General features: G+C 60.2%; 1 protein-coding gene across 3 annotated transcripts; it reads left to right on the top strand.

The window, feature by feature from the left end:
- Nucleotides 1-3,468: 3,468 nt before the first annotated feature.
- GLI1 (GLI family zinc finger 1) lies at nucleotides 3,469-26,473 on the top strand. Of its 3 annotated transcripts, none has more exons than XM_032997798.2 (12): nucleotides 3,469-3,536; nucleotides 18,126-18,292; nucleotides 18,472-18,567; nucleotides 19,556-19,751; nucleotides 19,989-20,151; nucleotides 20,255-20,356; nucleotides 20,484-20,624; nucleotides 21,222-21,371; nucleotides 21,875-22,039; nucleotides 22,503-22,751; nucleotides 22,906-23,185; nucleotides 23,545-26,473. In XM_032997798.2, the coding sequence occupies exons 2-12, from the start codon at nucleotides 18,196-18,198 to the stop codon at nucleotides 25,809-25,811; spliced, it is 3,906 nt and encodes a 1,301-aa protein (XP_032853689.2). In that variant the 5' UTR covers nucleotides 3,469-3,536; nucleotides 18,126-18,195; the 3' UTR covers nucleotides 25,812-26,473. The 3 variants fall into 3 exon arrangements, with proteins under 3 accessions (XP_032853689.2, XP_042652919.1, XP_042652918.1); XM_042796985.1 differs by lacking the exon at nucleotides 3,469-3,536 and adding an exon at nucleotides 5,754-6,044 and having other exon boundaries at nucleotides 20,258-20,356; XM_042796984.1 differs by lacking the exon at nucleotides 3,469-3,536 and adding an exon at nucleotides 5,754-6,044.
- The last annotated feature ends 1,453 nt before the right edge of the window (nucleotides 26,474-27,926 follow it).

The raw sequence follows: 27,926 nt of genomic DNA, 5'->3' as shown, positions 1-27,926 counted from the left end.
TGACACAGGAGCTGTGAACCACGAGTGGCTGTGGGCAGCACTGCTGTGCTGGGAGGTGTGGTGCTTCTGGGGTTCCATGGGTGCTGTGGGGTGTTGCACACCAAGACCCTGTGTGAGTAGGACTATGCAAGGGGCTCTTCCCTGTGGATGGGGGACCCGGTGCTAGGGCAGGGTCTGGGAACCAGGTACCATCTTACCGGGGGCTAGAGAGTGGTGGCCTGTAGTGTGAGCACCAAAGAAGCTGTTTCTCAGCAGGGTGGGTACTGCTAGGGGGCATAGCCCAACCTGAAGATGTTGTTCTCCATCTGGATCAGTCCTGAATAGAACTCAAAATACCACAGCTCTGGAGACCCTGTCCCCAGGGTGGTGACCTCAAATCACAAGCCACAGCCCGCTCCCAAATCCTGTGCTCCCCACTGCAAACAACAGAGATTGTACCCTAATCATGTCTCACTGACCTCCCCAGTCCCCTCTCATATGCCCCCCTAAACACCACCCAATGACACCAGTGTGAACCCCATAGCATCCAGTCATAGAGTCTGGCAATGGCCAAGCTGGTGGGTGTTGGGGAGTCTCCTGCATAATTTGGGGTGGGATGCTTCTGGAGTTGGGGGCAATGCCCCCCGCTCATCCCTCCGAGATTCCACGTGGCTGGCCCAGGTCCTTGTTACGCAAGCGCCCACTCAAAGCTTGGTTTGGGGCTGTTTTATCTGAGCACAAACCCATTTGCTTTCCCAGCCTGGCTCTGTGCTGTACCCTGCAAGCTGGCAAAGGGCAGCTTTCATCAGCCATCTGCAGCAGGCATCCCCCCAGTCTGCAGGGGCAGCATGGCCATCACCCACGCTCCCCAAAATCTCTCCACCTGTGGGAAAAAGCCAACTTGCAAATGCAGGATGCCTCTGGGCACTCCCACAGCCCCAGCACACGCGTTGCTGACAGAACAGGGCATCTTGTTGGTGTCTATGCCCCCAGGAGCATGTGCTGCCATACACATGCTGAGAGTTGCAGGGATGGATTTCAGGTAAGTGCATGGGGATGTATGCAGTGTCTTTATAGTCTCCCTGCTCCATCCCTCTATCGTCACTCTTGCTCTAGCCAGTGCAACTGGAGCGGGGCAGCCAGAGGGATCCTACAAAGATGCCAGATACCATGTTTTCTCTTCCCTGTTGCAGTGAATGTGTGTTTCCATGTGTGTGTGTGGGAGGTTGTCCACACGCGTGTGCGTGATATGCTGACTCACTGACACACTGACACGCTGACCCACCAGCCTAGAGCCGAGATGCTGAGCTGGCTATGGTGGTACCGTTAAGACTTTAATCCGGGAGATCATCTGGCCTTGCTCTGAGCTGCTTTAACTTTCCTAAACAGGAGGCCAAGATTAACCATGGGGTGGGGGACATGGCAGGGTTGGGGTCTGGCGGATGAGAGCCGCTTCGGGGGAGCTGCCCAAGCGTTGTTTCCACCCAGGGGGCTCAAAGCTGGTGGCAAAACAGACATGGGCCTGTCTGGCCATGCAGATGGCCCCTTGGAAGGAGGTGGATGGTCTTTGGGCAAGTCCCCAGACCCTGGGAGGGAGGCCCGGCTGAGCCGTGGTGGTGTGGGCGGCAGGGCTGGCCCCGAGCAGTGCCCATTGCCTGGGCGGGCCTTTGCTGGCAGCTTAGCCAGGGTCACGCTCAGCTCAGGAGTAAATCTGCTGAGCTGCTTATGCCTATTACAAAACGGGCATGCAGGCAACCCCTCTCACCTGCACCGACCACCTTGGCCCTGCCTTGATGCTGATGCTATAGGACTTGATCCACTGCAGCAGTCTGGGGGTACTTTGGGACACAGCTATTTGTTCTCCTCTCATGCCAGAGGAAGGAGGGAACTGTGCAGGTATTGCCACTCTCCCCCGTGTACTGGAGGCTCCTTGGGTGGCAGAGACACCCCTCCCTACCCCTAATTTTTTTGGTGTGGCTGGCAGGGAAAGGAACTGATCTCAGGTTAGGATAGTGGGGAGGGAAACTGAGACAGGGAGCAGTCTTTTCAGATCATGGCTGGGATCTGAGGTGTCTCCCAAAATCTCTCTCATGCTGTAACCCCCAAGTTGTCCCTCTGTTCTGGGGGTCCCATGCAGTCAGTGGGGAGGGCGTTTCCCAGAGCTGTGGCATGGGTCATGCTGTAAAGGTATTCCTGTGGTGCGCTGGACATCTGCGGTGCGTGATGACATGCAGGGGCACTGGGAGGACAGGCTAATGCCGAGGAAGGCAGAGTGTCCACAGCGGGGGTAATCCTGATAAGAGGCTCTGAGGACAGGCTGGATGTGTGGCACAGCTCCCATCACCTTTGAGGCTCACACTAGAAACGGGCAGCAGCATCATCCCAGAGAGCAGGATGGAGCGGGCAGGAGCTGGGAGCGGCTGAGCAATGGGGCAAGGTGAGAATGCACATGCCGCCACAAAAAGTGTTTCTGGGGTCACCTGGGGAGCTGAGCACACACAAGGTGGAGCATGTGCTCCCTCCTGGCAGGCTTTCCTCCCACAGGAGTCCCCCGGGGAACAGCCCTTTGTGAAGCCCCACTTCTGGTCCAGCTCAACTGCAGTTCTGGTGGTCCCACTGCCCTCTCTGCTCTGGGCTGCAAGGCTCTGCTGGGCCCTGAGCTCCAGCGTGGGCCATCCAGGCAGGGAGCTCCTAGCTTTGGACTCGCTTCCGCAGCAGTCAAGGAACGAGGACTCGGGAAAATGGGGTGGGGGCAGAGTTGAAGAAAGGAGCAGGGTCCCCAGGCCTAAACAGGTCTTGGGGAAGTTATCCTGACTCCCCACTGTGCCCTGCTGGCATTGACACATGCTGTCACGTTCTGGCTGGGGACAGGTGGGCAAAGGCCACTTTCCCTGAAATAGCTGCTTGCACCCGGGGCCAGCCTGGCTCTTCACCTACATTTAGTCACTGTGGCACAGGGGGGAACTGACCTTCATTGTAAAAACAAACAAGAAAAAGCAGCGCTGCTGGGTGAGAAGTTAATTTCCTTCTAACCCCGCCCCCCCCCCCAACCGCCCCCCCGCCCCAATCCCTGGAGTTCCCAGGCCCCGTTTCCCGCTCTCACTCAGACCCCCACATTCTCTCCTGCTTCCCCTGGTGCAGTTACCACCATTGCCCTGCTTTCCCTCCACAGGTGACAGGACCTGGCTACGTGCAGACCCCGTGAGCTGGATGAAGCTAGGCTCTTTCAGAGAAAGGGGGCTGGCTGTGCAGAGTGTTTGGGGCATAGGATCAATTTGGGGAAGGGAGCAGAATGCTTTGCAACCTACTTCCTGAGCCGCTACAGCCCCAGCTCTCTGCTTGCCTTCTGTACAGTGACACAAACACAACATGGGACTTGACTTTTTCCCCATGAGGATGTACAGCTCTGATGCCAGCTGAGGGCATCAGCCTGTATGTAAGTGACAGTCACTGTTGGGCGCCTGAGAAGGTCTCAGGCCCTGCAGTGCATGTTATCCTCACCCCCACCACCACTGGTAGCCCTGGCACAGTTGATGTGGTGGAGAAACATCTGGGTGGTGAGTAGGAGGTTGAACTGCAGGCACTGGTGCCACACCGGGACACAGCTGGGAGAACTGCTGGGACAACAGTCGGGCTGTGGTCCATGGGGCAAGGAGCCAGGGGAGCTTTAGGGATGGGAGAAGGCTTTCTGAGCCACTGACTTTGTGGCCAAAGAAGGAGGCACCTGGGGGACCCATCAGGGCAGCCCTGGGAGGCTTGCTAGACATCTCGGTGGCTTGCAGGATGGGGAGGCAGGAGGATTTCCAGGTGGAAATGGGGGGGCTCATCTCCTTAAGTGGCTGAATGGGATCACCTGCAAGGATGGGAGGGATAGTTTAAGGGGAAGGAAAAGGGTGTAGAGTGTGCTCACTGGGGCAAGATCACCTTATGGGGGCAGCTTGCACCTAGCACCTCTGGTTCTTTGGGCAGACACAGAGGGTGCGGCTGGTCTTGGGAGACCTGGGGAGACAGGCCTGGTCTCCACCTCCATCTAGCTGCTCCATTGCAGTGGGACCCTGGTGGGCAGGGTAGCATGGGGGCACTGCAGGCCTGGGAACACCCTAGCTCTGGCCTCACAAAGCAGATGAAGGTGGATGTGTGAAGAAGAGCCCCCAGCCCTACTGCCCCCCCCCCCCCACTTGCCGAACCCTGTGCACCCCTAGAGAGGGGCCATAGCAGCCCCCCCGAGGGGCCAGTGAGCCCCTTGCTCCAGTTCTCTCCAGAGGGGGTAGCACTGGAAATCCTGCTCGCTCCCCATCGTTTCAAGGCGGGGTGGGGTGAAGAGAGCGATGTCCCCGCCACGCCCAGGCCCGTGGCGCTGAGGACGGGCCCCACCGGCCCGTGGGGCGAGGTGGGCGGGGGCCCCACGAGACCCCGGTGCTCCCGCGGGAGGGCGGCTCCGCCAGTCGCCACCAGGGGGCGCTGTCCCGCGGCCCGCCGGGCCCCCCCCCACGCCCCAGTCCCGGCGCCCCCCCCGGCACACGGGCGGGACGGGCAGGGAGCGTGGGGCTTGGCCGGGGACCTCACGGGGGTGTCGGGGCGAAGGCGGCTCTGCACATTCCGGGGAGGGGGCTGCGTGGTCCCAGCGGCTGCTGCTGGCGCCGGCTGCGCTGCCACGCGTGCCGCAGCAGCGCTCCGGGGAGGCGTGGGCGCCCACGCGGCGCTTCCCTGCGGTGTCACGGCCACGAGCCTCGGACAGACCGCGGTGGCCCGCGCAGACCACGGACAACGCGCAGTTTCCTGTCGATCGCAATGCCCCCAACCCGGCAGTTTCCCCCTCCGCCCAAACCACAAGCCAGCTCAGGGTTTCCTCGGCAGCACCCTGGGCAGGAAGGCTCGACAGAGCCCCCAGCTCCCCTCAGCCCTGACAGGGGGCTCGTGGGGGCGGGGGGGACGGGCCCACTCTTGCTGGGCGGTGGGTCCAGTGCCGGGGAGGGTCGTCTCTGCTCAGCGGCGCCTGGGGCAGCGGTTCAGGCTGCACCCGGATGCCCAGCGGTGTCGGGGCTACACGAGGTGCTGAGCCCGTGCTGCCCTGCTGGGACCTGCCAGCCTGCGACACCCCACATCTGCCCACCCCCTCTGCGCAGCACCCCAACACCCAGCACAGGGAGCCTCAGCCTCTCCCAGCCGGGGCGGCGGGAGGTGCTGGGACCTCGGTCCCCAGGCTGCCTCACTGGGCCGGGCTGGGCATTCAGCACGTTGGCTGGTGTTGCACGTCCTGCACGTGCACGTGCTGCGCTTTGCTCTGCACACGGGTGTGCGCTGTGCGGATGGGGAGCGCCCGCATGTGTCTGTTTACACGTGCCAAGGTGTGCGTGTGCTTCCACGCAGGAGGGTACACAGATGCACGCGTGCAGGGGTATCGGTGCGCACGCCCGCTGGCCGTGCCCCGCGTATTCACGCACAGGTGCGTGCATGCATGCCCACATCTGCGTGCGCGCTGATGCGTGCAAACCTTGCACGTACATCCACGAAGGCGCGCAGGTACCCGTGTGCGGGACCCGTGCACGCACACAGCCCCGTGCATGGGCACGGCGGCACGTGTGTGCGGCTGTGAGTGTGCAGGGCCGGCCCGCGTGCAGGACCTCGGCACACGCGCGGGCCGTGCGTTTGAGGAGCGCGCGGGCCCCGCGCGTGTGCAGGGCCGTGGCGGGCGCGCGTGCCCCGTGTGCGCGCGTGTGTCGGATCCAGCCCGGGTTTTCGGAGTGGCTGGAGCCGGCGGCGCTCCCGGCCGGGGTCTCCGTCCCGAGCGCGCTCGGCGCCGCTGCCGCCCAAGTTGGCGGAGCGGGACCCGCCGCCTCCCGGCTCCGTCGGTTTTGCCGGGACGCGCCGCCCCCGCGGGACTCCGGCAACTTTCTCCGGGCGCCCGGGGCGGGCCGGGGGAGCGCGGGGGGCGCCGCGCCGTCCCGTCCCCCTGGATGTGCCGCTCCTCGCCCGGACCGAGCCGCAGCTGCAGCCCGGGGAGCCGAGAGCGCGGAGCCGCGGGACCCGCCGCCCCGCGCGGGGCCGCTCGGAGCCGTTCGGAGGTAGGAGCCGTCGGGCGGGGCGGGGGCGGGGGCTCGGGGCGCCCGCGGGCCCGCGCTCCCCGGAGGAGCCCGGACGGCGCCAGACCCTCCGCCGGGCCGCGCCGGGGCCGTCCCCCTCCCGCGTCCCGTCGGCGCCGGGAGGGGACCTCGGCCGGGGCTCCCCGCGCGGCTCCCGGCGCGGCGGAGGGCCGGGGCCGGGCTGGGTCGGACGGGGCGAGCGCTCTCGGGGGGGGACGGGTAAGAGCGCCCCGGCCCCGCCGCGCTTCGCGTCACGTACACTCGCGCTCACACCCACTCCCACGCCCTCACGCTCCCGCCGCGCTTCGTGCGCCCCGGGTGGGTGGGCTGCTCCGGCCGCGCTGCTGCTCTGCCCGCCCGGTGTAGCCCCTCGCAGCCCGAGGAGGGCAGGGCCGGGCTGGAGCGGGGTGGTCCAGGCTCCTGGGCAGGCAGCCCCGGCTCAGGGCAGCTCGGATGGTGCCCAGCTGGGGGGGTGTTGGGCCGGGAACAGCGGCCGGCTGGAAGTTACTGCCCTGGCCCGAGTGACGCAGCAGCTGTAGGACTGTCCTTGGGCACACATGAACCGTGAGCAGTGCCACCTGCACCGCTGGTGCAAGCTCCTGGCCATCCTGAGCTCTCTTACCCTGGGCTGGTCGTGGTTATATGTGGGGCTCCTCCAGCTGTCCCGTGGGCCTCTGCACCCAGATGCTTTATCAGGGCATAGAGCTGGCTGGCCCGGCCCATGCGCCCCGCAGCCAGAGCAGACGGCTGTATCCCCACCAACAGTACCTGCTGTTCCTGGGGTCCTGGGCAAGGCTCCGAGGGGAGGATGGCTTGGCACTGGGACAGTGGGTCCCCCTGCTGCCCTGACAGCCTGCCAGGCCATGTGGGCAAGCATCTGCCAGAAGTGAGGCGCAGGGAGATTCTGTGCACCCCAAGGAGCCTCCCAGAAACCATGGTGAAATGCCCAGGTCCCTGTGCGCTTTGGCTTCCCAGCCCTCATCCCGTGGGCCCTGGAGCTGTGCTTTTCCCCTTGCCGTGTGGGCTGTAGTGGAGACTGCCACAGAAGTTTCCTGTGCCTGGGAAACCTAGAATCATAGAACAGCCCAGGTTGGAAGGGACCTCAAAAGGTCACCTGGTTCAACAGTTTGTGGGAAAGGGAGTGTGTCAAGGGAGTTTATCAAAGCTCTTTGCTTTTGGGAGGAGGGCAGAGCTGCTTTTCCACATTGGTTGTGGAGCACCTTGAGTCCTTGCCTGTGCCAGTTCTGAGTGTGCACTGGTCCTCCTGCACACTTGCACAAGGACTGCTGCTGGCTTTAGTACTCAGGACAGGTGGGACTTGGGGCCGGTGGGTTGGGTGAGGCAGCTCAGCCTTGAGTTCCCCCACAACGGTGACCAGGCTTGAGCTCTCTGGCAGTTGGCTCCAAGTGCCTCCTGTGCCCCACTGGATACTGACCCTTTGGCTGCCTTTCTAAAGCTTCCAGGGCTGTTGGGTTCACGTGTTGGCTCTGCATCACTCCCTGGCTGGCATGAGGAGTTTGTGGCCGGCAAAGCAAGCTGGCCAGGGTCAGGTATGGCACAGAGGAGCAGGAGGGAACCGGTATTGCCAGCGTGAGAAGCCCCTGAGCAGGGCATTGTGAGACCTGGTCAGCCTGGCTTGCAGCTGAGCGTGAGCTAACTGAGCGGGCACAGGCCACCCTTTTGAGGGTCTGACCAGAACTGTCTGCAAGGCACCCCCAAACTGCACCCAGCCCTTGGTGAGCCAGGAGTGCAGGAAGGCTAAAGGCAGAGGAAGCGTCTCTCTAGAGAATTACCCTCTCTGCGGCATGGTGCCCTGGGCCAGGTCCTACACACACATGTGAAGTCCAGATGGTCCCTAACCAGAGTGGGGGACACTCAGCACTGCAGTGACAGCTTGAGGGCTGCACGTCTCCTATGAGGATGGAGAGGCAGGCAGCTGGATGTGAGTGGGTCTGGATAGTTGTGACATTTTCAACGCCGTGTTTGGGGTTTGGGAAACCAGTAGATACTCCAACCACAGTGAGGGTCCTGTGCCCAGCCCTGGAAGGGACATAGGGGCCCAGCAGATTCTGCTGGATACCCAGATATCTGAGTTTTCACCCACTCTGCTCTGCAGGCTGGGTATTGCAAACCTGGAGCTGATGGATGCATCATCCTGAGGGTGGGCATTGGGTTTTGGTGCAGGGGCAGGTTGCGGGGGAAGGAAAGAGAAAGCAGTTGGATTAAGCTTCTCCTTCAGAAATTCAGATCTAAGAAAACTTCTCAGGGTGGCTAGGTCTGCTGTGTCCAGCTGAGGCTGAAGCTGCCTCTGTGGGGGACAGGGAACAGCAAAGTTACCTACTGTCCCCTCCACGCTGTTGTGGGTGTTTGAAGCTGGTTTATCAATGCGTGCGTCTCTGCCTAGCGCAAGGCGGGTTGGTCTGTACCCTCCCTTGAGCCTTTCCCCAGTACAGTGAAGGTTACTGTTACTTGGCAAGGGTCTTGGAGGGCAAGGGAGTCTGCTGGAAATTGAGACCCTGGAGCAGATCCACACCATTACTTCCTGTGCCTGGTAGGACCCCCAAATTCCCGAACTACCAAGGATCCCAGCACCTCTGAGGAGACTGGCATGTACTGACCCCAGCCCACCAGCGCATACCCTCATGCATCTGCCAGCCCAGCTGCCACTGTGTGCATGCATGAACTCCCAGTAATGCTTGTGAGCGGACTTGTAAGGCCCTCCAGGCATCTGCTTGTAGCCAAGTCACTGGTTGCTTGTGAGGGGGTCCTCATGACCCCCATGTTCCAGGGTCTTTTCTGTTATAAAATCAGGAGCCAGTTGGGAGCAGAAGGTCGCCAGGCCCCCCCTTGGCTGGTCTAGTGGGAGGTGGTGGAACAAACTCAGTACTGCGTTTCCCTCGCAGTGCTGGAGCTGTCTGAACTGTGAGAATCTCCCCGGAGCAGGGAAGTTTCCATCCAGAGGAGTGAGTCAGCGCGGACACCCTGTGACGCGTGCTGTCATGTCAGGGCAGCCTGAGGAGAGGCGGGGGTTGAGCTTGGGCTTGGAGGGGGATTTGCAACTCACTGTCCAGAATGTGTGAGGGGTGGGTGGGCAGATGGACTGGAAGACACGAAGGCCCTTCTTCCAGTGCAACTGGGGGGATGCTGTTAGTGACATGCTGCAGCTCGGGACACCAGCTGCAGTGCTGGAGAGGCTGGCCAGCCTGCAGTCTCTGGAGAATACCGTTCTCCCTACCACTCCCAACATGCTGTATGAGTGTGCATACCCTTGCACCCTCATGTACATGCATGTACACATGTTCACATGCACACACACCTATACATGCACATACCCATGTGTGACATGACTTTCACATAAGGATATTTGTGGTGTTGTCTTTCCTTCCTTCTACAGGCCACTGTAGAAGTGCATCAGTCCATCCTGTACTGACATACTAAAAGAGGGAAACCTCGAGCGTCTGGTAGTTGGTCAGAAGAGAGAGCAATCCTCCTACTCACACAGTGTCTCCCGGGAGCATGTATGGGTGTGCACACCTACGGACATGTATACAGATGGGTCTGTTTGTCTGTGCATGTATGTATCTGTATGCGTGTGTGCAGTTATCTGCCTGGTTGGTGTCTTGCATCTGTGGTACTCGAGTCTCTCGACTCGAGTTTGGATGCCTCAGTTTGACTTAATCTCTTCTCCTGGTGTTTAGCAATTTTAGTGATGTGATAAATAAAAAAGGTCCATTGAGTACATCCTTGGTGCGACTGAGGGGATTCTTCTACAGAAATCCTCACAGGAACACAGCAAGTGTACTCACCCCAATCCTTATGGCACATCAAAACCCTTCAGAAGCTGCAGAATAACGATATGAACAGCCGATAAAATAGCTGCCTCAGAGTGGGAGCAAGCAGCAAAACAAGAGTCAGGTTTCAGCTCTGCTCTATCCGGTTCCAAGGCTGGGTCAGGGTGGGGGGGCATCTTTCCAGATGTGGTGCACCCCACTGTCAAATTCCCACCCCTGATCTATGGGGAGCAAAGCCCTGGCTGGTGACCCCCCATGGTGGCAGAGAACATGGCTGTAAGTGATGGGGTTGCTGTGTATGGACAGAGCAGGTTTTCAGTCAAGGAACAGGAAAGCAGGCATCTGTGCCACCCATCTCCACCAGTGTCGGTTACTTTGGGAGAGACAAATGTGTCCCAGCAGGCAAGGGATTGCTGGAGACTTTTGGGAACAGCCCGAGGGCACTCCCACCACCACTTCTCAGCAGACAGAAGGGGTCTCTTGCCCCAAAGGAGGAGCAACTTACTCTTCCTAAATCTCCAGGTGGTGTGCTTACTTTGCTCCATGGATATCAAGAGACATGCAGTTCCACAGATTAAAAGGGATTGCTAATGTATATTTTACTCTTTAAAGACCGCTGAAGTCCCTGCCAGGTCCCGCACATCCTCCTGTTCCCATCTTCCAAGGAATCCTGCAGGATGGAGATGTTGGTGTGGGAACAGGCTCAGTGTGAACTACCCTGACTGCAGTGGGAGGACAGATGACACTGCAGACCTCTGCCTGCCGGGTCCAACCTTCTCTCCGTCAGGACGGCAGGATTTCCTGCACTGCAGCCCCTGTTCTGAGGGTGTCCCTCCATGTAACGCATGAGCCTGCTGGGTTGGGGATGATGCCTTGATGCCATGGGAAGGAGCAGTGCCTGGCAGGGGCTCCCACAGCCATGACTCAGAGCTGGGCTTTTATGGGTCCCACATGTTCAATTTTGCTGTTTCCCTCCAGCACTGGGAAGGAAGGGGGAAGCATAAAAATTCCTTATAGCAGCTGCTGCCATGTGTGCACCCCCCCCCTTATCCTCACCCCAAAACCTTGCCCCTGCCTGGACTCCAATGAAGGTAGGGGCCAGGGAAGTGGCTTTATGTGAGCAATTTGCAGGGGTAGCGTGTGCTGGGGGCCAAAGAAAACAACGTGCAAGCCCATGACAATTGCCTGCCTGCCCTGGGACCACCTATCAAGCACCACCACTCCTGCCCGGCTTGCCACGGCTTCCTGAGTGGCTCAGCTTGTGGTTGAGGGCTGGCGGTCCCTGCTTTACAGGGGGAGCAGGGGCAGGGAGAGTGGAGCCGTGAGCTCCCACCCTGCAGCCCTCCTCCATGAGCTGTCTCTGCCCTGAGTTACACTGGAGATCAGGCAGCCAGGGCTACACCCCAGACTGGCCTGCCTTCCCCTCTATCCAAAGCACACGTGTATTAACATGTGTTAACATGTCTAGAGGCATGTCAGTGCATGGTCATGAGTGGGTGTGGATGTATGTGGGAGCGAGGGGCTGGATCATTTTGCCCCCTGCTGAGAGGCGGCGTATGGGTGGTGGTATACTGCAGCTTGCATAAAGCTGTGATGCTGGAGGAATGGGTGGGCTGGGGAGGGACCTCTGTTCCTTACTGGAAGTGATGCGAAGGGCAGAGAATTTTGGCATGGCGTGGCGAATGAGGATGAGTTACGTTTTCTGAAGGTGGCAGCCAGGGCTGGAGAAGGGAGGGAGGGAGGGGAGGGAAAACTGAGTGGAGGATGTCCTGAGTCTGTCCTGGCATGGATGTTTCTGCCCCTTTCCTTACACATGGGTAAAGTTACCCCAAAGCTGGTTCTTCTCTGCCTCAACTTTTTCAGGCAAGGGACCACCTTGGAACGAGCTTGGTAGCCTACACCAGCATGGGATCATGACCCTGAATCATCCCCTTTCAGACCCCGTGAACCTGAAGCAATGTGCTTTGTGGCAGCTGCAGTCCTGGGCAGATTAGCTGCCCCATGCAGAGGAGCTCGGGCTTGCTCTAAAGGCCTGGCCTAACAGTGGGGTCAGATGCATAGCGAGGCAGCTGGGCGGGAGGTCTGCCCATCACTTCTGCTTGAGGCAGAGATGAGAAAGCGTGTGGGGTCAGGGGAAGCAGCTCCACAGTACAGACTGGCCTGGCCCAAACTTGGTCCCAGTGCAGGGAAAAGAGGCTTCTTCCGGGGTGGGGGCGGAATTTCACGGTCTTTGCCCTGCCATCAGTGGCCTTTTCCCACCCCCAGTGGGTGCCAGCTGTGGCGCCTGGGGAGGCTGTACAGCATGCCCGAGACATCATAGCTGGGGAGGAGTGTGTTGGCACTGCCAGAACCCACCTACCCTGGGAGGCAGCTAGAATGTGTCCTCTTGATCCTGGACTGTCGCTGGCGTGAGGGAGCGTTGGCTCCTAGCAGCTCTCTTCCAGTCTTGCTACTTGCATCTGTGTGCTGCAGCTCAGCCTGGCCCTCTGTTGTGTTCCTGTTCTCTGTCTGCAGAACTGCCCTGGCCGCTGCTCTGCCTGTGCTGCTGCAACCGCTGTGGGAAGGCAGATCTTAAGCCAGATCAGTGTTTTTCCTAAGGCCCTGTAAGGTTAAACCAATTGGGCCCGTAGCTGACCTTGGGTCACAGGAGGGCTGCGGGGAGGGCTGCAGGGGTGTCAGCAGGGCCCTGTGCCTGTGGTGGGCTCAGGGGTTTGCCCCTGGGCTAGAACACACCTCTCCTGAGAGTGTGAAAACCACGTGCAGTGGTGGCCTTCTGGGGCATCTCCCCATCTTAGCCCCCGCTGCGGGGTTGGACCCTGCTCTCTGTCTGTCTGGTCTCTCTGCTCTGGCCCTCCCTTGCTTCCTCAGCGAGTAAGGGTTGGGGGTGTCCAGTCCTGCAAATGTTTAGCTGTTCCCCCTTAGCTACTGCTGTAGCTCCCCACGTGCACATGTAGACAGGCACACATGCACATTCCACACATATGTAGACATGCACAAGTGCAAGCATGCATGCAAACACATACGTCTGTGAGTACATACACACAAGCACCCCCCCAAACATACTCCCACAAGCACACACACGCACGTGCACACACACATGCTTACAGAAACACAGATGCTCCCACGCATGCACACACAGCGCCTTCCCCCAGGCCCCCCACGCTGGGGGCTGTGCTGGGCGGGTTGATGGATTGTGCCACACACAGATCAGCGCTGCTGCTCTATGGGCTGGGATCTCAGACTCACGGCTAATCCAGCCCTGACATCACATTCCTCCACAGTGGGACTCCGGGGTGGTTAACCCTGAAGGGGCTGGGCCCTGGGGCGGGAGATGATGGGGACAGTGCTAAGGCACGGGCAGGGGCCCCCACAACCCCTGGGTGCTGGGCTGGATGGCAGTCACCCTGCTGCAGCACGCTGCACCCACTGCTGCCGGCTGGCCGGCCCCAGGGCTGTCAGGGCTGCTCCGGAGCCAGGAGTGTTCCTGGTGCGAGGCGGGAGATGGGGTGGGGGTCTGCCCTGTCGCAGGGTGCGGTGGGGTGCAGCCCGCCACCTCCTCCTCTTCTTGCAGCCAGGTCTCCTAAGGGTGTGCAATTCCTGCCAGTGCCTGCGTCTGTGTCTCTCCCTCATTCCCTCCATCTCTGCTCCACCACCCATCAGCGCAGGCATCCTGACTGTCGTCCAGTGACACAAGCTTGCTACATCTTTCCCTCTCTGCCTTTTGCGCCTTCTCCTCTCTCTCTTTCCCTTTCCCCCACCCTGTTCCCCAGTGTCCTCAGGAAACTGGAGCCAGATGACAGATTTTAGATGTGTTTGCAGGAAATAAAAGGCAAGGAGCTGGGGGGGAGGGGGATGGCCAGTCCTGACCCCCTCCTGTGCAGCATTTTGGCGTCTGGAACCAGCCCTGCTTCAACTGCTCCTGCCGCTGGCTGCGCTCCTTGTTTTCTTGGCAGAGAGGAGGAGGAATGTGTTTCAGTTTGAGTTTCTTGGCAGGAGGAGACCGAGCGAAGATTCCCCTCAATCCCGGCTGCGCCTGGCTCTCAAATTTATGCCCATAGGCTGCTACTTGGGTGGGCCGCGGCGGTGTGCGGCAGGCGGGGGAGGCGAGCGCGGCGGTGGGGGAGCCGCGGGCCAGTTCCCATTGGCTCCCTGCCTCCCCGGCCCCCTCTGGCTTCCCCTGCTCAGGGGGCCACCAGGGTCTGGGGAGCCCCTGCGGACCCCATGGGCTGGGGGGGAGCATTCTGCAGCTGGGACTCATGGGCCCTGGGTACTTTCTGCCTCGCACAGCCAGCCCCCCCAGCAGGCGGGATGTGTGGGATCAGAGAGGGCCGTGGCACGGCCGTCCTGCCAGCCTGGCACCCGCTTGCCTCCGGGCTGCCCCAGCAGGGACACCCAGCCCTTGCCAGGATGGGTCTGCTCACACCTGGACCCAGGAAGGAGAGGCTGTCTTGGCACAGCGGGACCCTGACCCTCCTGCTGTACCTACGTGGCCAGGGACTGGGGGTGGTGTGGACCAAGGCACCACTGAGCTGCCCGCAGTCCCGCAGGGTGGGTGCTGGAGGGGTCACAGAGGGGTTACTCCCCCAGTCTGGGAGGTGGTGCGCAAGGCTGGGGAGTCATGAGGCGGGGGTACTTGTGTATCTTGTGCTACATGCCTGTGTGTTCCCCACGTGTGGTGGTGTGTGGTGTATGCGTGCGTGCTCTGTGCGCCCAGGTGTGCTCCATGCATGTTTGTATAAACCTGTGCACATGCATGTGTTGTGTACCCGTGTGTTGGACGCATGTACACGCGGCTTTGCACGTGTTCCGTTGGACTTACCTGTTCTCTGGTGTGCACAAGTGTGTGCGCGCGCGCCCTGCGTGCTGCTCAGGTGCTGTGTGCGTGCACATGGAGTTTGTGTGGTGGTCACTCTGTGGGTGTGTGTACGTGTGCTCTGTGAACGTGTGCGTGTGTGTATGTGTGTGCAGGGATATAGCAGGTGGCAGGCACGGCAGGGGCTGGCACAGCTGTGTATAGCAAGGTGAACGGGGCTAACAGTCGCCAAGGTAGAGGGAACATCACAGAGGCCATGGGTGAATTAACCCTTTTCTTGGAAGCGGTAGGTGCCCCATCTGCTTGGAACTCAGGGCAGCAAGTCCCCAGTCCAGTTTGGGGTCGGGAGCTGTAGGCTGGTGGGAGCCAGCTGGGCCCAGGGCAGAGCCCCTCATCCTGTTGCTGCTGCAGCAAGTGGGTACACCTGTCTGGACAGGCACAGCCCCACGCCCCTATGGGCTGGGGTGGCTGCATATGGTTGCTGCACTGCATGGTAGTAACCTGCCTGCTCTCCTATAGAACGAGGGGCTGGTGGGCTAAACCTGTGGGTTGGGGGGCAGCCTGGGGGAGCTCAGATGATGGCTGTTGGGACGGGGAGACAGAGGACTTTGGCTTTGCTGAACAAAAACCACACCCCATTATTTCCCAGTTGCACGTGTGCCGCTCTAGATACGTGCGAATGTATGTTCATGCATCCATGTGTGTGTGTGCCTGTGCACATGTGAATAAGCTGTGTGTGCAAAGGGGGGTGGTGGTGGTGGGGAGGTTGCCGTGGTTGACTCCACAATTAGAGAAACTTTTTTGAGGGACTTGCAAACCCTCTCTTCATTAGATGATGTGGCTGGGGTAGGGGGCAGATGGGAGGCTTCCCCTCCAGCTAATCGCTAATCTTTGCTGCAAGGCCCAGGTCGAGCAGGCAGGTAAGAGGTCCCTCCTTTGCACCCTCCCCCTCCCCCCCCGACTCGTTTCCTACTCATCTCTCTTTCCCTTGCCTGCCCCCAGCACCACCACCTTCCCAGATACCTCCCTCCCTCCCCCTTTGCCTGCCCTGCTGCCCCCCCCCCCCCCCCCCCCGCGCCTCCATTCTTCCTGGCTGACACTCTCACAAAGCCCCTAGACAAGCTTTCAAAGGGGCAACTCATGCGGAAGAATTGCTGCCCCCCTCACCCCCCCCACCCCGTGCTCCAAATACAACTCAGCACTTTCCCAGTGGGGTGAGGGGCTCCCAGTCCCCCAGACCCCTTGTTTGGGGCGATTCCCTTGGTCTCTCAAAGGGGGAGGCTGAGGGGGCAGGAGGCCTCATTTCCAGTGCCACCCACATGTACCTCCCCCTCACCCTGTGGTTGTTTCTCCTTCCAGAGCCTCTGCCCTTCATGTAAGCCCTCGGGGCTCTTGGGGCAGGACAGGGACCACGGGTGGGTATGGAGCTGTGGGCCAGGACCTGCGTGCAGAGGCCAAAGGCACAGCCACAGTTGGAGATCTGACCACGGTCACGGCCAGGCAGAGCTGCAGGTGGAAATGAGACCCAGGCACAGGGGCAGGAACCTGCAGGCAGGGATGCGATAGTGGGCTGGGCTGAGCCCTGTGGGCAGGGGTGCAATGTGTGGGTGGAACAGGGCAGGGTTTTGACCTGCAGGCAGGGTGGGTACGCACGGGCAAGGCAGGGCTGGGTGGGACCTGCAGGTGCTGCAGGGACCCATGAGGAGTGCAGTGCAGGGTGCCAGCTCGGGTCCTTTGACCAAGAACATTTCTAACTGTCTGTGCCTATGTTTCTCCTCTTGGCAGTTAGCGCTCGCAGCTTTTACACCTATGTGCGTACTTGAGTGCGGATGTTTTTGTGGGTGTCTGGGTGCACGTGTGTGCACTTCATTCCCGCTGCAACAGACACTGCAGTGGGCTTGGGACTCTTGTGGGGACAGGACCCTCTTAGTACAGCGCCATGCACGCGGACACCTTGCTGTCAGTATCTGGGGGTGCTTGTGATGGGTGACCGCAGGGTGCCCTGCCGCAGCGGCACCGCTTGTGCCGAGATATCAGAGGTGATCTCGAACTGGGCAGTGGTCTGATCCGTACCGCAATTCATGTGCTTAAGGTATGTTAACTCCCCCACGCTGGTGCCACAAGGGGTCTGGAGGCCTGCCAGGCACTGGGGACGTGGGGATAGACATACTCACTTTGGACCGGGTGGCAGTGGATGGCCTCCGTTTTTGGCTAGGTGGCTGTGGTGGCAAAGAGCTGCCATGACTTGCACCTTCTGCCCCCACCCAGCCTGCTGGAGACATGCAGTTTTCCGCATGCATTTGCAATGTCAGAAGGGGAGGAGAGGGATATGGGGGGGCTGCGCCCTGGCCCCACAGACGTCTCCTCTTGCACCAGCCCCTTCTCCCTTCCAGGTACATACAGGCCTGTGCCCCAGCTGGGGAATGACCCCCAGCTCCAGTGGGAGCCCTTAGGGAAGCGGGTGGCTACCCTGGTGAGAAGGGAGCGCCAGGATGTGTACGTGTGGGGCGGGCAAGGGAAAATGCCAGGGGCCGCCACGGCAGGGTGGGGGCCCACGAAGTTTTTGCGTATGCAGAGATGGTCATCGGTGGTTGCTGCTGGGTCTGATGCTCTCTAGCCCAGTTCCGCTGCCGTGGACCCTCGTTGTTCATGTCTGAGCCCCAGAATGGGGTGGGGGAAAGGGTTTCTCACTTTTGTCACCTGCTCTTCCTGCCTTGGCAGCGCCCCTGGGACTTCCCTGTGCAGGGGGCTGCCACGAAGCAGCAACACAGGGGGCTGTGCATCCCCGGGCAGGGGAGGGGTGCGAGGCCACGGCGGGCGGTTTCGGGCCGTGGGCAGGGCGGGCCGTGGGACGTGAGGAGCCGCGGGGCGGGGACCCCCCGGGCCCGTGGAGAGGGTGCTGGGGAGGGAGCCGCGGGGCGGGGACCCCCCCCGGGCCCGTGGAGAGGGTGCTCGGGAGGGAGCCGCGGGGCGGGGACCCCCCCGGGCCCGTGGAGAGGGTGCTCGGGAGGGAGCCGCGGGGCGGGGACCCCCCCCGGGCCCGTGGAGGGGGTGCTCGGGAGGGAGCCGCGGGGCGGGGACCCCCCCCCGGGCCCGTGGAGGGGGTGCTCGGGAGGGAGCCGCGGGGCGGGGACCCCCCCGGGCCCGTGGAGGGGGTGCTCGGGAGGGAGCCGCGGGGCGGGGACCCCCCGGGCCCGTGGAGGGGGGGCTCGGGAGGGAGCCGCGGGGCGGGGACCCCCCGGGCCCGTGGAGGGGGTGCTCGGGAGGGAGCCGCGGGGCGGGGACCCCCCGGGCCCGTGGAGGGGGGGCTCGGGAGGGAGCCGCGGGGCGGGGACCCCCCCGGGGCCCGCGTGGGGGGGGGTGGGCTCGGGGCGGCCCCGTTGCCCGCGGCTGTGCTGTGCTGCGGCGCCCCCTGGCGGGCGCGGGGCGGCGGCGCCCGCCCACCCTTGTCCTCCTCAGGCCCCGACCGGCTCCAGCCCCTCGGCGAGGACCAGATGTGCTCCTGAGCCTGGCCAGGCCCCGCTGCGACATGTTCAACCCCGTCAGCCCCCCGGCCACTGGCTATGCTGAGCATTGCTGCCTGCGCCCGCCCCACGGACCAGCCCCAGGTGCTCCAGGGCCACAAGGTCGGTCGTAGCCCCCTCGTTCTGGCTAGTGCCCGGGCCTGAGCAGTGCCTGCCACGGGCCCGACGGACACCCGACTTCACATTCAGCCCTTGGGTTCAGGGATGCCCTGGACATTTCCTCTCTCCTTTGTGCCACTCACCCTAATACATCTTCCTGTCTTTCTCCTCCCCTCTGCCAGGACTTGATTTCCCTGTTTGCCATCAGTCAAACTTCATGAGCAGTCACCGTGGTTATGGGTTGGTGCCAGGAACCGAGCACCCAGGCAGCGGTGATGGTAAGTCTCCAGTCCTGGGAGGGCATGGGACAGGTAGGGGTTCTACAAGGGGTTTAGGCATCTCCTGGGGATTGTGTCAGGAGTGCAGGTGTGTGTGCTGAGGGGGGTCTGGCAGTGCTGGAGACAGTGATGCCTGTGATAAGGGAGACGACTTCTGGGGCCTCAGGTATCTTTCCTGAAACAGCGATGCCTGTGTGAACAGGAGGATTTGTGTTGGCTGTGACCAAGGGGATCAGGCACTTTTCTTGGGATGATATCAGCTGTGGCAGGGAGTACATGTGTGTCAAGGAGCTTAGGTACCCCCTATGGACTTTGATGACTGTGGTAGGGAGGGAGAGTACACTTTTGAGCCTTTCCACAGTCCAAAGCCAGCAACAGGTACAAATTGGGAGGGGAGTAGCTGGGGAGCAGCCCTACAGAAATGGGTCTGGGATGCTGGTGGGCAGCAGGGACAATAGGAGTCAGCAGTATGCCCTGGCAGCCGTGAGGGCAAGCCGTACCCTGGGGTGCATCAAACACGGCATAACCAGATGGGCAGGAGAGGGGATTGTCCCGCTGTGTCCAGCATTGGTGTGGCTTCACCTGGAGTATTGCATGCAGTTATGGGTCCACCATTTAAGAAGGATGTGAAGGTTCTGTTCTGTTCTGTTCTGTTCTGTTCTGTTCTGTTCTATTCTATTCTATTCTATTCTATTCTATTCTATTCTATTCTATTCTATTCTATTCCATTCTATTCCATTCCATTCCATTCCATTCCATTCCATTCCATTCCATTCCATTCCATTCCATTCCATTCCATTCCATTCCTATCCTATCCTATCCTATCCTATCCTATCCTATCCTATCCTATTCTAAATCAAAAGCTAACTGGCACACTCAGCGTACTCCTTCAGACTCCAGAGCACCAGACTTGTGTCCTTGGGGCTTTCTTCAGCCTCCTAGGACCCATGCTGAGAGGAGTGTCTCCCACTTTCTGCTGCCATCCCAGGCTCACGGTTCTCAACGCCCCGTGGTGCGGGCAAACTGGGCAAGAAGCGGGCACTGTCCATCTCACCGCTGTCAGACTCTAGCATTGACCTGCAGACGGTAATCCGTACCTCACCCAACTCCCTTGTTGCGTTCATCAACTCCCGCTGTGCCTCTGCCAGTGGTTCCTACGGCCACCTCTCCATCAGCACCATCAGGTGGGCACCAGACTCTAGCCCCGCTGGTATGTGTGAAGCCTGTCAGTCTGGGAGCCTGAATGCCAATTCCCAGCTTGGCGAGTGCCTGGGCTGAGGGCTAGGGAAGGTGGGAGCAGAGTGGGACGGTGGGTTAGGGAAGGAGTCTCTGGGAGTTCACTGGCTGGGATCCCTGGCTCAGAAGACCTAAATTTCTGTCCTTTGATGGTGTCACCTGCTCATCCCTCTTGCTCTTTGCAGTCCATCACTGGGATACCAGAGTCCACCAGGTCAGCAGAAGGGCCAAGGCCACCTGTACAGCCACACATCACCACCACCACCATGTAGCTCTCATGAACACATGTCCACCCACCCCGGGCTCCTGCACCATGCCCCAGCTCGTGGGACCCTCAAACACTGCCAGGTAAGGGGGTCTTGCATCCATATAAGCAGTGCATCTCATTTAAGTGGTGGTCCAGTGAGCATCTGAGTACTGACTGCTTTCTACTTTCTCCTTGCCCCGGTAGCAGCTAAAGTTGGAGTGGAGCCTGAGCAGCCCTGTGGCTGTCAAATACACAGAGGAAAGATCCGAGGGTGACATCTCTAGTCCAGCTTCCACAGGCACCCAGGTACTCCCCAGGCTTTGAGACCCCCCCCAGTTCCCTGGGGCTCTATGCTCCTCCCTGGCACCACTTCCAGTAACAGGAGGCATGGAGGGTTGTACCTGGGAGTGCTCATCTGGCTGTGTTCTCCCAGGACCCCTTGCTGGGCATGATCGATGTTCGGGAAGATCTGGAGAAGGAGGATGGGAAACCTGAGTCTGAGACTGTGTATGAAACCAATTGCTACTGGGATGGCTGTGCCAAGGAGTTCGATACGCAGGAGCAGCTGGTGCATGTGAGTTAGGGCCTGCCTGGGTACACCCAGTCCCAGAACCTGCCCTCAGGCTGCTGGCTGACATCCCCCTGTGTCAACCCATGACTCCTACTCTAAGACTGTCCTATACTGGGCTGATCCCCTCCCACCCTGCCCTGAGAACTCACCACACAGGTGCACCCCATTGGAAGCTGCCCCTAGGAAGGGAGGGACATGCATCCTTCACTTCTTGTGGGCAAGTTCTTCATGACGTTCCTATACCATGTCCCTAGGGGGAACATCCAATATGGCCTTCCTGACCTCTGGGGCAGCTCTCTTGAATCATTGGTGCATCCAGACTTCCTCCTTTGCTCTTTGTCTCCCTCCAGACACTCCAGCTCTCCTATATCCCCTTGACCACCCTTCAGACCACCTTGACCCCTATTGTCTTCTCTTGGTCCTCGAAAATAGCCCCCAGCCATCTCCTGCCTCCTCTAGACACCATTTGACCACTCTGTCTCCACCTGACATCCCGGTCCCTCTATGTCCATTTCTCCCATGATACTCTTTTTGACACCTGCATCTCCCTGACCCTTGGTACCCTCCCCAATGCCACCAGCGATGCCCCTCTCTCCTCAGCACATCAACAATGAGCATATCCATGGGGAGAAGAAGGAGTTTGTGTGCCACTGGGCAGCATGTTCCCGGGAGCAGAGGCCCTTCAAGGCTCAGTACATGTTGGTGGTGCACATGCGACGTCACACAGGCGAGAAACCTCACAAATGCACGGTGAGCTGACACAAGCCTTTGCAAAGCCTCAGCTGAACTGTGGTGCCTTGAACCGGGCAGAGCTCAGGGCAGGGTGAGAGCTGATGCGTCTGGTGTGTGGCATTGAGGGGGGATGTGTGGTGGGGAAAAGGAAGTAGGACAGACAGGGTGGTCAGGAGCATGGTAGGGCATGATAGAGTGGGGTTCATGTGTAGCAGGCCAGAGCCGGTGTGATCACTGGCATGTCAGAGATGCAGATGAGGTAAAGAGGTATGTAGCAGGCTGGGTGCAGCACGGCTGTGTGGCCAGTGCATGGTGAGGTGGCATGACATAGGCCAGAAGGGTAAAGGGTTGCCCAGTGGTGTGAAGACACGCACCTGAAAGAAGGGCAGGTGTGTTGTGTGTTGGTTGGGGGATGTGCTACGTGTCCATGGCAAACGTGCTGTGGGTGTGTAGTGTGGGGGTGATGTGGTACAGGGTCTGTTGAAGGTGTGTGGCATGTTTCACCCTGCTTGCCTGCACAGTTCGAGGGCTGTAACAAAGCCTACTCACGCCTGGAGAACCTCAAGACACATCTGCGCTCACACACGGGTGAAAAACCGTACGTGTGTGAACACGAGGGTTGCAACAAGGCCTTCTCCAATGCTTCTGACCGGGCCAAGCATCAAAACCGCACTCACTCCAATGAGGTACAGACCCATCTCGGGCTCTTTGCACCCGTTTGGGATCCCCATATTTCTCCTGATTAGTGCCGTACTCTGAAAACTCCCTACATCCCTGATTTTTTTTCTGTGTGCTCCAACTCCCTCCTTGCCTGCTCTAGTAAAGTATGAACCCCTCCTCCCTTCCTTGGTCACCAGCATTCCTATCAGGGACCCTCTACCCTGGGCCTCAGACCTGTGGAGCACCGTCCTTACGTTCCTCCTCTGGCTCCCTATTATGTCCCCCAAGGCCTTGCTGTAGCACCTAACGTGCCCTCTCCAAGGGGACTCAGCCTCTTTGATCCCTTCCCACTCTCAGTTCCCTCAGTTCTTGGGCCTACTCAAGAAGGAGGGGGGATTTATTTCATGCCCAGCCAGTACTGTGTTGGGAGGGGTCTCTAGTTGGAGCTAACTCCCTCCTGACACCATGCCTACTTTTTTTCCCTGGCAGAAGCCCTATGTGTGCAAGATTCCAGGCTGCACCAAACGCTACACAGACCCCAGTTCCCTGCGCAAACACGTGAAGACGGTGCACGGCCCTGACGCCCATGTCACCAAGAAGCACCGAGGGGATGTGGTGCCAGGCCGTGCACTGCCCACCCCCAGTGGCCCCCCAGACATGAAGCAGGAGAAAGACACAAATGGCCCCACTGAGGCCCGGAAGGATGACAGCAAACTCTTGGTGCCTGACTTGGCCTTGGTAAGAAGCAGGGGGTGTGATGATGGAGGGAGGCCTGCCTAGGCCTGTTGGAGGGTCAGTTTGTGTGGTGGGGGAGTCATCTCCACATTGGGCAGGGTGCGGGCTCGGAGATGTAGTGGATATCTGACCCCTTTTTCCTTGGTTAACGTTTTAGAAGCCACAGCCCAGCCCAGGTGGGCAGTCGTCATGCAGCAGCGACCACTCCCCACTCGGGAGCACCACCAACAATGACAGTGGGGTGGAGATGGCAGGCAACGCAGGTGGGAGCTACGAGGATCTGTCTACGCTGGAGGAGGTGATGCCTGGCGAGCCCATGGGCACCTCAGGGCTCATGGCCCTTCACAAGCTAGAAAATCTTCGCATTGACAAACTGAAGCAGATGAGGAAGCCATCAGCTACCAAGGGCCTGAATTTTCCAGCCATCCCTGGAGCTGGTAAGACTGTGGTTCCCTCCCACCTGGATGTGGGGCCAGTCCCATGGGCACTGTGTCAAGAGAGATCTGGTTTGCAGCCAGAGGCGTTTCCACACCTTCCTTTCTCTAGTGATGGACTCCCACATCTGGCCTGTGCCCCAACTTTGAAGTTGATGATCTTAAAGGTCTTTTCCAACCTAAATGATTCTCAGTGATCTTCTGCCCCCTCTTAGTTGCCACCACTTGAATCTGCTTCCTGTCCTAGCAGGCACTGACTGTGAGAGAGGCCACATCCTGATACTGGAGGTGGCTGCCTGTTCCTCCTCTGACCACTGGTGCCATGCTGCGACCTGGTGTAACTCCTCCTTTTCTTTCCTCAGGCCTGCCTGGGGAGGTGCCTGGGATCTCCGTACTGCCGCCAGCTGCCTCGCACCGGCGCGTTGCGGAGCTGTCAGCAGCAGAGGTGGGCATGGCACTGAACGAGCGCCGGAGCAGCGCCACCAGCACCGTAAGCTCAGCCTACACAGTGAGCCGGCGCTCATCCCTGGTGTCCCCGTGCCTGGCTGGGCCATGTCTGGGTGGCGAGGCAGGGGCAATGCCTGGCGGGGCAGGCCTGGCAGATGGCTATGACCCCATCTCTCCAGATGACTCGCGACGCTCCAGCGATGCCAGCCACTGTGGAGGGCTGCCAGGTCTGGGCAGCCTTACCCCAGCCCAGCGTTACCGTCTCAAGGCCAAATATGCTGCCGCCACAGGTGGCCCACCCCCAACCCCACTGCCCAACATGGAGCGAGTGGGCATGCGTGGCCACAGCAGCTTACCTGGGGACTACCTCGGGCCAGCCGAACCCCGCTTCCTTTCAAATGGTTTGCTGCGAAGGCACAGTTCCAATGACTACCCTGGCTATGCAGGCAGCGTTCCCCCTCACCTCGTGCCTCGGAATGATGTGCGACGTGCCAGTGACCCTGCCCGGACCGCGACCAACCCTCATGCTGTGCCCAAGGTGCATCGTTTTAAGAGCATGGGTAACGTGAATGTGCCAGGAGTGGGCAGAACTGCTCTGCAGCCCTTGAGTGGTTCTGATGCCAACCTTCAGCGCCATGTCTTCTCCCCACGCCCACCCAGCATCAGTGAAAATGTCTTCCTGGAGAGTGTGAGCATAGAGGGCCCTGATCCAGGCACAGACTCTGGCTTGCTAGAGATGGAACAGTACTTGAACTACCCTGAGGAAAGCTTCCCATGCCAGGGGACAGTTGTGGAGCTGCAGTGTGAAGGCCTCTACAGCAGCGCTCACCGGACCACGGAGGGTATGCAGCTGAACCAGGGCGGGCATGGGGACACGGAGGAGGGGTTGCTTCAGTCGGAGTTCTCCCTCCCTCAGTGCCAGATGAACCAGCACTTCACGACTACGCATGCTGGCAACGGGACTGTGCCAGCTACTTGGGATGGACCTCCCCAAGGCAATATGGAGTTGAGTTCTGGGCAGTCAAGCATCAGTGCCTCTGCTGCTGCCATGTCTGGGCCACGCTGTCACCATCAAAGTACTGAGTACCCACTACCCAGTTCTTGTGGGCAGCAACCCAAACTTGTGAACTCATGCCAGGACAGTGGATTTTCTGGGGGGCCCCGGCTTAATCGACTACAGATCAAATCTGAGCAGCGTTACCCAGCACCTGCCCCAGCACTTGCTCCCTGCCACAACCCCAGGCTTGCTGGGCCCATGCAGCGTCCTGCATCATTTGGCCAAGCCATGAATGTAGGGCCTGGTGGTTATCAGTCTGAGGAGCAGGCACCTGGCAGTTACATGGGCATGTTGAACCCAGGCACTAGAAGAGCCCAGACCCCCACCATGCAGACCAAAGAAGTGATGGTCCGTAGCTATGTGCAGGCCCAGCAGGCTCTGATGTGGGGAGACCAACTAGCTTCCAAGGGAGGGGAGCCTGGCATGGGGGTGGGCAGTGAACCTGGGCAGTGCCAAGCCATGCAAGCACCATTGTACCTCAGCCCAAAGTACTCTGGTTACCAAGCCAAACCAGATCACCCACAGGGACTGGCAGAGACCCAGCACCTCCTAAATGCCCCATGCTTCAACCCAGAGATGGTGCCACACCCACCTGGTGGCCCTAAACCACCTGGTCACCAAAACACTCTGAACTATGCCGGCAGCCTGGCTCAGCCAAGCCATTCCTATGCGGGAGTGGAAGCCAACTCCCGGCGTGTACTTCGCTTGCCCCCTGCCCGCCCCACACCTGAGGGACCTGGTAATGCCCTGCTGTATTATGCAGGCCAGGGCACACATGTGGGCAAGGGGGGGCATAAGCTGCAGGGCCAAACGGCATCAAGCTGTGGGGGTCCCAGGCATTATGGTGGGAGCTTGGAAGGACTCAAAGGCAGCTCATATTACTACCTGGATTCAGGGGAGCAGGTGGCCAACAGCCTGGATTCCCTGGACCTGGAGAATACGCACCTTGACTTTGCTGCCATTGTCGAAGATCCAGAGACACCTACACTGCTTCCTGGGCCCCCGAGCCCCGCTGGTGGCCTCCTGCTTCCTGCATCTGGTGGTGCCAACATGGCTGTGGGTGACATGAGCTCCATGTTGAGCACTCTGGCAGGGGAGAGTCATTTTCTCAACACCCTGTCCTAACTAGGAGCTACCAGCCATCACGTCGGCATGTCTGCAACCGAGGGGGCCTAAACCACATTTGGGCAGAGGAGTAAAATCCCTCCTCACATGCAGATTTATGCCTGGTGCAGCAGGGAAGGGGGGAGAAACACCCCTGGCGTCTCTCTTTCTCCAGTCTGTGTCTGGCTCTTGCAGCGGAGGGATGTTGCTGGGTCCCAGACACAGCTGCAACTCTGACCAGGTGCTTCAGGTCACCTCTTGTGGGGGGAACTGGTTTTATTGAGTCCTTCCATTGCAGTGCCTAGAATCTTTCTGCTTCCCCCCGCCCTCTGGACAAGGTGGCCCTGCACAGTCTTAATGTTGAAACCAAAGAGTTCCACCCTCTCCAGCCCTGTGGGCAGGCCCCATCCCTATACTCCCACTGCCCTCCCTGCCCCCCCATATCCCAGTCTTTGTCAGGACTGCAATCACTCCTTGCTTGGCAAGCCCTTTGCCCCCTCCCTCCCAGCTTCCTCAAGGATAGCACAGGGATGGTGGCGGGGGGCTTGGGGTGCCTGGCACTGCCTGTGTCGCTCTGTACATAGTGTGCATATGTGTCTGTCTCTCCTCTGGGTGTTACCCCAGCTTTTATTCTGAAAGAAACTGCAGTGCCTCCCCTTCCCATTAAACCCTTTCTCAGGGGAGTGTGAGCCGTGTGCTTTTTTTTCTCTCTGCAGATGAGCTCCAAGCTGGACCCCCTCTTCCCCCTACCTCTTTCCTTCATTTGGGACCAAGACCCATTTGTGCCCAGCCCTGCAGAAGCACCCCCTTCCTTTGGGCTGGGGATCCAGCCATAGCACATGCTGCACAGACCAAGCACACACTGATTCCCACTGCGGGGGGACGGGGTGTTAAGGCAGTGCTGTCTCTGTGTAGCAGACGTGGCAGTGTTGAACAGAAGTGCCGGCAGATGCACAGGGAGACCCACATACACTCGGAGGCATAGTCTCAAGGTACGGCTCAGTGCCTCTGGGGCTACACCTAGATCTGAGGCGTTTCCTTCAGAGCGTCTTGGCATCTCTGGGCTCTGCCTTAGGCATTAGGGTGCCACCTTGGCACCTCCATGGCTGCTCAGCACTGTGGACCCTTTGTAGGGTCTCTGGGACTTTATAGGTGTGTTTGGGGCTGCTTGGGATTTTCTGGCATCACTGGGCGGCCTTTTGATGGCTCTGAGCTGCTATGTGTTCTCCAGTGTTCTTTCTGAGGGCTGCCTTGCTGCTTCTGCAAGCTGGCTGGGCTTCCTGAGGCCCCTAAGGGCACACTCGGTGCCTCCAGGGCAACACTGGGCATTTAAAACGTTTACATTGGGTGGTTTAGGTCATCCTGGTGTCTCTGGGGATGCTCCAGGGCTCTTTCCAATCTTTTAGTGCATTGCTGAGGCTGTTCTCCGGGTCTCTGAGTGGATGTCTGTGCTGCTTGAGTTGCTCTAGGTGTGCTAGGATGTTCCCAGCTATTACAAGGCTGCTGCAGATTCTCTGGGCCTTTCCAGAACCTCAAAGTCATGCTCAAGAGCCTCTTTCCTGATCCGTGGGCCCGTTCTCAGACCGACTGGACATCTTGCAGGGCCTGGAGGTGTCCAGCCACAGTCTCGGGGGCTTTCTGGGGCATCCCAGGTGCGGCAGGGTCTCTGCAGGCCCTGGCGCTTTCCCGACCCCAGGGGTTTCCTCGGTGCCCCGAGCACCATCCTGCCCCACGGGGCTGCGCCTCAGGCCGGCGGGGAGCGCTCCGGGTTGCGGTTCTTGCTCCCGCTCCTCCTCCGCGGCCTGCGGGCCCGTCCTCCAGACGGTGAACGGGATCCCCCGCGCTCGTCCCCGGGAGCCGGGGTTTCCATGGCGACGGCTCGGCGTCAGCCCGAAGCACGCGCTCGCGGCGGGCCGGGAAAGCCCCGCCCCTCCGCGCGGCATGCCGGGAAAGCCCCGCCCCTCCGCGCGGCATGCCGGGAAAGCCCCGCCCCTCCGCGCGGCATGCCGGGAGCCGCTCCCGCGGCCCGCCGGTCGGAGCCGCCGCACAGCCCCGTCACGGTTCTCGTCGGCGCGGCAGCCCGGTCGCTGCCCCTCGGGTGGGCGTTGGTTTGGGTGGGGGAAAGCGCTGAAGCAG

This window comes from Tyto alba, unplaced genomic scaffold (assembly GCF_018691265.1).
Source record: "Tyto alba isolate M040663 unplaced genomic scaffold, T.alba_DEE_v4.0 Super-Scaffold_23, whole genome shotgun sequence".
Lineage (NCBI taxonomy): Eukaryota > Metazoa > Chordata > Aves > Strigiformes > Tytonidae > Tyto > Tyto alba.
Note: the sequence above shows the minus strand (reverse complement) of the source record. Positions and strands in the feature narration are given on the sequence as shown.